Source organism: Notothenia coriiceps, unplaced genomic scaffold (assembly GCF_000735185.1).
Source record: "Notothenia coriiceps isolate Sejong01 unplaced genomic scaffold, NC01 NC01_scaffold00037246, whole genome shotgun sequence".
NCBI lineage: Eukaryota > Metazoa > Chordata > Actinopteri > Perciformes > Nototheniidae > Notothenia > Notothenia coriiceps.
The window spans coordinates 24,842,366-24,852,488 of record NW_011369947.1 but is presented as its reverse complement, the minus strand read 5'-3'; the positions used below and the strand labels follow the sequence as shown (position 1 = coordinate 24,852,488).

General features: G+C 41.5%; 1 protein-coding gene across 1 annotated transcript in view; it reads right to left on the bottom strand.

Annotated features, from left to right (window-relative positions):
- The window catches only part of LOC104966542 (ribonuclease inhibitor-like), a 27,132-nt gene extending 18,100 nt beyond the window's left edge, over nt 1–9,032 (bottom strand). The window contains exon 1 of the mRNA XM_010795726.1: nt 8,830–9,032. Coding sequence (XP_010794028.1) covers nt 8,830–9,032 — 203 coding nt within the window. The remainder of the gene's footprint in view (nt 1–8,829) is intronic.
- Nucleotides 9,033–10,123: the final 1,091 nt, after the last annotated feature.

Here is a 10,123-nt window from a genome sequence, read left to right as displayed (position 1 = left end):
TCATAAAAAACGTACAAAGAGAATAGTAGGATTTATGACGTAGATAACAAACCGACCCTTTTTTTACAATAATACTTCACGTCTGGTAAGATAACGGATAAATAAAACAAAAAAATCTTTTTTTTTTTTTTTTTTGTTTTTCTTGGCCCCGGCCAGTGTATTCGTAAGATAAGAAGAGGGGACGAGGAAACCGAGTAGACACAAAAGCATCTCGTAGTACAGAAAGCCCTACCGGTTAATAACATGTAAACCAAAACGGCATGGTACTCGGCCGCTGTTTATGTTACTTTACTTATACTTCAATCGGAGTCAACGTCGTGGCACCGACGACCACACGGGTCGGGTCCAGCTACTCCCCGCCCCCCACGCATTGACAACGTCTAACACCTTGTTAAGTGGTCCTCTCAAAAGCAACTGATTATCTTACTTAAGACCCCCAACGCGTCGACATCTGAAAACGAAAGGTAAATGTCCTGGGTGGGATGACTCCGATTTGCAGGCTTCACAACGTACGAGTCGCTCCGATGGTACACAAACGCGTAACTATTGTTGAAGTAGTGGTCGCTCCAAAAGAACGTGGATAGTATTGCGTGTAAGGCCACGCAACGCTCGAAGTTTTATTTACTTAAGCTTTTACTGTACCGGTGAATTCCTGGTGAGGATTAAATGCACATAACGCACGGTACGGATGAAAGAGCTGAACATTGAACTATGTTAAAACATTTGAGTTTGTCTCTCCTGATTAATTCTTTTTGTCGGGAACCGTCATAAGAAAACGTTACAACGCGGAAACAAAACCGGTCGACAGTAGGACTAGTGAGTTAGTCTGAGAACTTCGGACATTGCGCTCGATCGTACAATTTTTATCATAAAAAGACACCATGGGTCTCTAAGGTTGGATTCGACCGGGAACGTCCTCAGACGGCTGGTGTTCTTGTCGTCTCCCCCACCCGAAGAGTGAACGGGTCGCAACAAACGGCCGCTTGTCTGTGTACACCGAAAGTATGATTCATTGTACGCTAAAAACGTTCCCGTACATGTAGACTATTACACTTTGGAGACGGAAAAACTGAGCTGTGCGAACAGAGACAGTCAAGAAATCCGAAACGTTTGGGGAGACGGTGGTGACGAAGACGAAGTGTTATTTACGAAAAAAGCAGCTGATGTCTCAAATGGTTTCAGAAGAGTACGTACGGACCTACAAACAAAAATCAACAAAAATTTACATACGTGATGTAGTCGGTGTATATTATGTAAACGAGCCGTTACGAGTGCGGTCGTAAAACAAAGTAAACCTCATATAAATTAGAAAGACTATAATACATAAAATAACATAGCGAGTAATTATACAATATCATAACATAAATAAATTACACATATGACATGTATGACCTATATGAACACCCGTTTTAGGGGTGTCCTCGGGTTAAACGCACCACTTCTACGAGCTAACGGGGTCCCTGTGTTGCGTACGGACTCGACGTCACCCAAACTTGGACTAGGCTTGTGGTGCGTGATCGAGTGGACGCGGTGTACCGGAGGGACATTTGTGTAACATCATAAAAAAATTGGTATGCGATATACCGGTTGACGATTATATGTTAAGGAAATAAACATTTACATCGTTCGAAGGATTACGATAGTTATGTGTTACGCGGTGATAATTTTCAGTGACGCTATTTAATTAGTCGATACGTAGAGTCCGCAATAATGAAATCTAGGACGTTCGGAGCCGGTTTTATTCGTCACGGTCATAAACGAATAAATTCTTTACGACGACTTCTACTCACTGACAAAATCTCTACTAATCGCAAATGCAACGAGAATTATAACGGGGTGTAAACTGTGTTCTGATATCTTATTGTCATAATTAACTATATGTGGTGTCTGGATTGATCAACGGAGATGAGAGACAATTATAAAGATGACAAGTCAACATTACCAGACAAAGGTGAAAGACGTCTCCAATCCTCAAATTGAAAGGGTCAGCAGGGGAGAAGTGTATGTAGTCAGGACACGGAAAACTGACGTCGATAGGTGTTTAGGAGTTGTCCTGCTTAATACCTTTGGTCGGACGGGGTTAATCGACCGACTAAGGCCGATATATAAGCACCGATCGCTGGAATCTCGATTAATCTCGGAAAAAAACACAAAGATACAAGTAACCTCTGTACGGATTAAACTTCGGAACACTGAGCTCTAAATGTTCGATGCTGCAGACGTAGTACGTTAGAGTAAACGTCCGCCGTGACGTTATTGCTTGTAAGCCCGTCCGACCAACTTACCCTTGCAAATTTGTACAAGAGTATTATAAAGTTTAGACATGTAGCTAAATCTATCCTTAACACGGACACGAGACGATAAGAAATAACCTACCTCTACGCCCCTCGAGAAAGATGTAATTCCGATAAATTTCGTGGATAAACGATGAATACGCGTCGTTGAAGACTTTCCCGTTTCGTTCATAGGTGTCCTAAAAGGAGGGTTCCTCAGTCTAAAGGACGGAAAACAGAAAAAAAAATGCATAAAACAAAATTTATATCAAAACAACGAGAAAGAAACGAGAGTAAAATACATACACACACACCACACACCACACCAAAGAGAATTGTCAGTTTAACTGAATATGATGAGGTCGGTCTAAATGAACTTACATGAGATTACTCTAAAGGGGACACTGTACGCTTCTAAGTAAATAAATTCACAAGAAAGTCCCGCCACTGCGTAACAGGTCGGCCCGGCGGCCCACCCGCGACAAAAAGACCACCTACGATCCCGCAGACTGAGCAAGCCAAAGTACGTAAAGTGAAGGAGAGCGTGAGGGTCCCCCCAGTATTTACAATCCTACTCGATAACGAGCCTTGTCGGGAGGAGACGGGATGTCGTCGGTCTCTCACACGCAGCTCAGTAGGGCCGTTAAATCCCCAGACAACGCCCCGATAGTCTCAACCCAAGCTATCCACGATAAAAAAAGGTTCGAGTCGTAGAGATCCTGGGTCATAAGAAGGTCCTAATCACTTTAACACGGCGCTCGCGCATACGCCTTGTTTGTCTTAGTAATTGTGTTTATGTCTTTGGTTTATTCAGTTTATTGAAACAGTGTACAATTTAGCGTTAAATCACCTTAAGTTAATTCGGTAAAAAGTATCTACACGAAGGCCCAGATCATAATATATTCGCATACGTAGGTCGAATGACGGAACCATTAATATGACGAGACGTCTTTTTCATTTGGAAACCTGTAATGGACCTAAAAGACGTATTCAACGCAGTATTTTACCTCACTTCGGTGCAAGGGACAGGTCTTTTTTGTACGGACGGTAGCGAAACTTCGAACGTTTCTCGTGGACCGCACAAGTGGGTCGTGATGACCGTCTTTATAGAGACACTGCCTACTTTGGTTTCAACAACAAACCTTCGCTTGTGTGTGTGCGATACATCAACCTCTTTTTTCCGAGTGTCGTTGTGGTTGTAGTTTTGCGAGTAGTGGTTGACGACCTTCCGATACCACACTCGCTCGGGTAGACTCCAAACACCCTCCCCCCGCCGGCACCACGGCGCCGAAAACGACGGAGGACCAGGACCTGTCTAACGGAGTATTTAGGCTGACCTTTTACTTAAGAGTCCAAATAGTTCTGTAAAACGCGACACGCCTTCTGAACCTTCCGAGTAGACAGGCGTTCACGTTCCGGGAGTTGTCCTTCCCGTACACCACGCGTACTTGTCCTGTGCGTGTTCAGTGTCTTCGATAGTTGCTTGACTCTTACCCGACAGTTGAGCCTTGCTTTTATCCGGAAGCCTCGAGCCGGGGGGGGTACCCGCCTCCCTCAGGACTGGAGTTGAGGTTAAACTTCCTACGACAGGCGCGTACTGCGAGTCTTTCTACTCAGCTAAGTGTGGCTGAAGGGTTCTATATAACGTACTCTGACTTTCCAAAACATTTCTCCTTACCAGTTGTTGTTAAGAGAGCAGCTGCATACCGTCCAGACTACACGTTGATATCCTCTGCAAAATCCAAGCTCCCAATAACGACGGTTAGTCTCTACTCCAGTTGGTGCAAATAAGTTAGGTTCCCAGTGTATGAAAAAAGGTGGAGTAGGAACTTGACGGTTAACGGAAAGAAACAAAACAACAAAAAACAACAACACCAAAACATCACATGTATAAGGAAAAGAAAAGTGCAACACCCTCATCTGAGTCCTACTGGAGAAGAAGGTGGAAAGCGGCGCATGATAATAATAATAATAATAATAATAATAACAATAACAACAATGGGTCACTTCAAGGTTGATGAGGGGGGGGTAAATGTTGTCATACTGTATTAAATGCTATAATACACTTAGTATATACGTACTGATTTTCTCATTTCTGATGTCGTTAAACTGCTGAAAAGAGACAGCTTTTATCAATTTGTCTCGATATCTTGGTTCTTTTGGCTCAAATAGCTTTTTGTAACATTTGTAATTTTTGCTGAATGAAGAAGGCAGTGATTTATGTGTTCTGATCCTAAAGGTGCTGTGTGATCAGATGGAGTCTATTCTGTTGATTTCCCAACAGATTATTCATTCAATTATTTCGGATTACATCTACAATTTAGCAGTTATATGTATTTGCGTATAAGAATACGTTTATAAGCATCCATTGTGTCGAGGAATCAGAGACCTTCGATTGTCAGCTGAAAGAAATCAAAATTAAACTGCTATTTTTTCTTTTTCGATATCTCTTACAGCAGTACCCAAGACTTGAAAGCATGCAAGGTCATATTCGGTGTCCGCACTTTCCACTACTGAGGTAAAACTGTGTTACCATTGCCCTTGTTAAACATGAAATCTGTGCAGAGAGGCGAGATGGATGACCTTTCTGTTCTTTTTCTGACAAGAAACAATCGGACCTTACTTGCAGTTACAACCAGCTTCACACCAACATTGACAATTATTTAATTTCCTCACTTTCAAGCCTTTGTAACCCCCATGTTTTTGGGATTGGTTTAAAACCAGAACAGCTTTTTTATTGTTACAGTTGAAATTAACAACAAAAACAATAAAACACATTGAGATATGTTTAAAAAACACTTCATATTTTTCTCATATCTACTCTATAAAAGACCTGCTACATTCATAGGACACAGGAAATGGATCATTCTAGGTGGAAATATCATGCAAGTATAAGTAGATGTTGTTATTGCCTCCATTGTATGATACATTTTGCTTCTTTAAAAAGGTTCCCTGCTACCACACACACCGATGCAGAATCCCAAACAATGAAACCAGCTCATTATGCTCTCAGATACATATGCACTCGCCCACTGCATTGCTCTCTCTTTTCACTGGTGGTATTCCCAATCTCCCTGTGAATAGCTTCCTGTCTCCCTGGATGTGCGACAACACTCAGTAACACAATGATGGCAGTAAACCGGCACAAAGCACACACGCACACACACAAACCAAACGTTTGGAAATGTGGCCAATTTCAGGAAGAATATGTTCCCTCATAATGATGGGAAACAACACAACACTTGGGACCAACTGTTCTACAGGACAATACCAGAGGAGAAGTTAGCCAATACTGCAGTTTGTACTACACATTATAAAAAAAAGCAGGCCATGAATATGTTACATTTAATCAATGATAAGTATCATGAGAGGAAATTAAGGGTGCTGGTTAATTAATGGTGTCTGGCAGCATGTTGGCTCATTAGTCAGCAAAGTCACCTCACAGCTAGACCGTACTGGGTTTGATCTTAGCCGTGGTTCTTCTCCCCATGTTCACCTGCGTCCGTCCCCCCCCCCACCCACCCCCTCACTTCTGTGGTTTCCTCATGCAGTTAAAACACATGCAGGTCAGGTGAATGTAACACTCTAAAATTGCCTTGTGTGTTAGCGCGGATGTGTTTGTGGATGTGTTGGCCCTCCAGCGAGCGAGGCAGTGACCTGCACACGGTGTTCTCGTGTCTTTCTTCTAATGCTGCACTCGTCCTTTAACCCTTATTAACAATAAAGGGGCATAGATGAGTGGTTGATTAAGTACTCGAGTGAAAAGACTAATGATTAAAAAGCTTGAATATATCAACCTGTAAATCCTACTATTACAGAAGCCCAAATAAAAATGCATTTGGAAATAAAAGGTCAATATGGAGTTGCAGACAGGGTGGGAGAGCTGTTCTTTTCTCATTATATATTATCAATTTAAACAATTATATTACGTAATATAGACAATTGGATAATGTTAGTCATATAGGATAATCTTATGGGCACCAGTTATAAAAATAGACCTCCTTTTATGTCCATCTTTGTGTTTTGTTTTGACACATGTACACACACATACACACACATAGTTAAGTACAATAGGGGCATATTGTTCCAAATGCTATGCTAATGTCTAGTGACTACATCTTTAATCAGTTATTAATTGGTATTAACTGTTTGCTCATAAAGGTCTTTACTGTTAATAGTATTTACGTACAAAGTGTGATAGCGACTGACAGGTATGTGTTGACATGCTAATGGCTGCACCCATGTTAATTGCTAAACACTTCAGCTGACTATTAACAGTTTCAAGGACCCATGAGTCCTTGGGATCTTTAATTAAACAAGTGTTGACGTTTATTCCTGTATTTGCTCATTTAGCATTGAGGATTGTGACGGCATCCAAGAGGCTTGTTCAAAGCTTACAGTATGTTTGGGCCATTTAGTGTCATAGCTTTTATGATTACAGGCGCTGTGCTTTGGTTGGCATCTGCTGTTTTGAATGTTCAAAGATTTTGCGTACAGTATGAGCAAATGAAGCCTTAACTTCGTCTCTGATGGATAGCTCAATATTGGCTCAAACATAAAATAAATACAGTGATAATTACCTCAAAGCCTGAAATTATGAAAACATAAGCATTTGGTTTAGCATTTAAAGCTGGTTGACTGTATACCAAAGACATACATATCTAGCTTCTGGTCTAAATGTAGGACAATGTAAACGATGTATTTTACTGATGTATGTGTAAAACATACTTCCAAATGTGATTACCTCATTGCACACAGAATAAAAACTGTAATATAATATAAAACGTCTTAAAACAGATTATTATTGACATAAGTGAGAACACCAGTGCCCTCTAACATACAGTATATAACTATTGTTATCTATTGAAATATCAAGCAATACACATCAGGTACACATATTTCCCCATACTGTATATGTATCCCCTTTGGGAACAAAACCCTGGATATATGTATTCATAGAGCAACACATACTACACTCGGCTTCACACACACCCTAGACACAGTATTCCTTCTCGGAGCATACTAAAGATAAAGCTTGCCTCGGTGACTTGTCTCACACACACAGACTCTGAATTAGAGCTTCCATTCGTCACTCAGACTGATTCATGCAGTCTTCATTGGTATCTTAATGAGGTATTTAACTCACTATTTGTAACTAACAATAACGTGGCAAATAATTGTTTCCTCAAATACTCCGCCTCCTAGTAATCCATTATGTAGAAAGAGTGTTTATGTCTTACGCTGACATGCTGTGCTAATAGTAAATGTATGTATTGTTATATTCCATATTGCTTTTCACCACTGAATGCGTTAATGTATCCTCAACAATTTTGACTGCATTGCAGGATCCAAACCCTAAGATTCTTATTATCAAACAATCGCATATTGCTTATTTATGGCAGCTGGAACGTTAAGAGATGGAAGGAACAGATGACGCACGTTTCAAGCGCACTTAATATCAAGTGTTTGTCCAACAAAGAGCCAAAGCCAGTCTCGAACAGACTGCTCTCAAGCCTCACCATATTCAACGTTATTAAATTAAAACAAAAATGGAGATCATGACGAGAAACATGTTATTATCAAAAACCCCAATCACATCTTCATATTGCAAAATCATCAATCGTCGGTGACATTGTTTTAAGTGGCACAGCGATTAGACAAATGTTTCACGCGTGTACAACTTCACCAGATGATGATATATTATCATATAAATTGAATTTGGGCTTCTAATGTTTGAGTCCATAATGGGAAAGGCTGTTTTGATTATGTTATTTCTCTCTCTGACTCGCTGTCCACATTGAATCTGCATCCAGCTCCATCACAGCTGAGAGGCATTCTTATTTATTTGATACGATTAGTAGTACTCATGCAGCCCTATAATGTTGTGATATCTCCTCTGTCAGAGGACTGTCAGGTAACAACACATTTGTAAAATCTAATTTTATGCTCAAGTGGTTCTGCTTCTGCAATTTATCGCAGCTATCGCTCACCCTCTCCCCTGCTCGCTCTTGCTTGCTTCCCCTCACTCCCTCTCCCGCTCCAGTCTCCACCCTCTCTTCCCAGCTTAGTGAGGTGTTTTGATCTCATTATCATTCCCAAACATTCACACCGGATAATCTGTCAGGGCGGGAGCCTGTGCTCTGCAGCGTACAGGGCACCCCGGTCATGATTAGGGGTGTCGGGGCGTGCTTGCAATGAAAATCCCTTTTTTTTCTTTTTCTTTTAAACCAAACTAGAAGTAATGAGTATATATTTCTCCCTGCAGCTATAAAACTTGGCCGCGTCAATTAGATCCTTTAGTGAGGAGAAACTGCCTCGTACTGTATGAGGACAATCGTGGTACAACCCAGCGAGGACACTGAATTGATTAGCCAAAGCGAGCAGCGGGACTATGCCCTTTTACAAACCACAAATCCTTTCCAGAAACACTGCACAATGCACAGTGAACCTCCATTAGACAATCCCTTTCCACAAAGCACCATACAAACAGCCTCCTCCCTCGTCTGCGGCCTATTGTTGTCAGGGAGGTAAAACCTTCCCTTTGCCAAATCCTCACCTCACCGCCAGTTCAATCAAAGGCTCTGCCAGGAAATCGGGGAGCAACACAATGGGAGCTAATGCCAGGTGGAAGGGGGCTCTGAGCTGTGCCAAGCTACCTGTGTCCATCACCATCCTCACCCCATCCATCTCCTCACCCGCTGCCACCTCTCTTTGTCCACATATGGTGGCAGAAAATATGCAGAGCTGCAGTCTTGGCATCGTGGGACACAAAGGTTGGCAACAGCAGGAAAATGCTCCACAATGTGCATATACAACAGCTTCAGAAGGTGTGTGTGTGTGTGTGTGTGTGTGTGTGTGTGTGTGTGTGTGTGTGTGTGTGTGTGTGTGTGTGTGTGTGTTATGTCTTGTTGAATAGCCATGCCTCTAAATGTATGTAAAATACAACTAAACCCACGTTTTGTGATATATATTTTTAACTCACATTCCCCACATGGATATAAATACTATGATTGAAAAGTCTAACCTGGCTAATTAACTCTGAAACAAGCTATTTAACCTTTCTGAAATATGATATTGTGCCTTGACGATACTCGTTCATGTGTACCAGATGTGAAGCCTTGTGCTTTGTGTGCCGTTGGCCACGTATACCCTCTATCGCTATCCCCACATTCATCCATGTGGGAAAATTGCAGTACTCCTCAAACATTGCTGTTAAAAAAAACTGGAATTGACCTTGTAACAGTTAACTTTTAAATGGTAATTGAATACTAAAGCACGTAGCGCAGACACTTCCTGGCTCTTTACTGAACACTTTGTGCTGAAACTTTCAAGGACTATGAAAAGGAAGAGAGGTTGTTTTTCATTGGCTAAGAAAAGAAAAAAGTATTGATGCATGACACAACAAAATGTATGAAACAAAAGTGGACCATAATCATATTAAAGGTCAACAACAGTTTGTTTTCAACACTGAAAGACTTTATATAACATTTTTAACCCGGCAACGTGAACAGTCAAACCGTGGTTACATCCATGAGCCGGACCATAAACAAATGATAGCCTTTGCAGCAGTATTTTGTTTATGATTGATCTGAAAATATAGGTTTGTCGACCAACACATGACTATATTTGTTTTCCACAGTCAGACCCCCAAGTGGGCTCTCTCTGCGAGGCAAGCAAACACAGGTATTTCTGCAAGCATCTCAGCTGCTGGTGCAGTTGAGGCCGTGTTCAAACAGACAACGCTGTGTGGAGAAATGCATTCTTCATTCCAGTGAGACCGCTGCGTAGACACAGCAGGGGTGCCAACTCAGAGGGATTTGGAGTTGAAAAACTATAGGTTTTTGGGACAT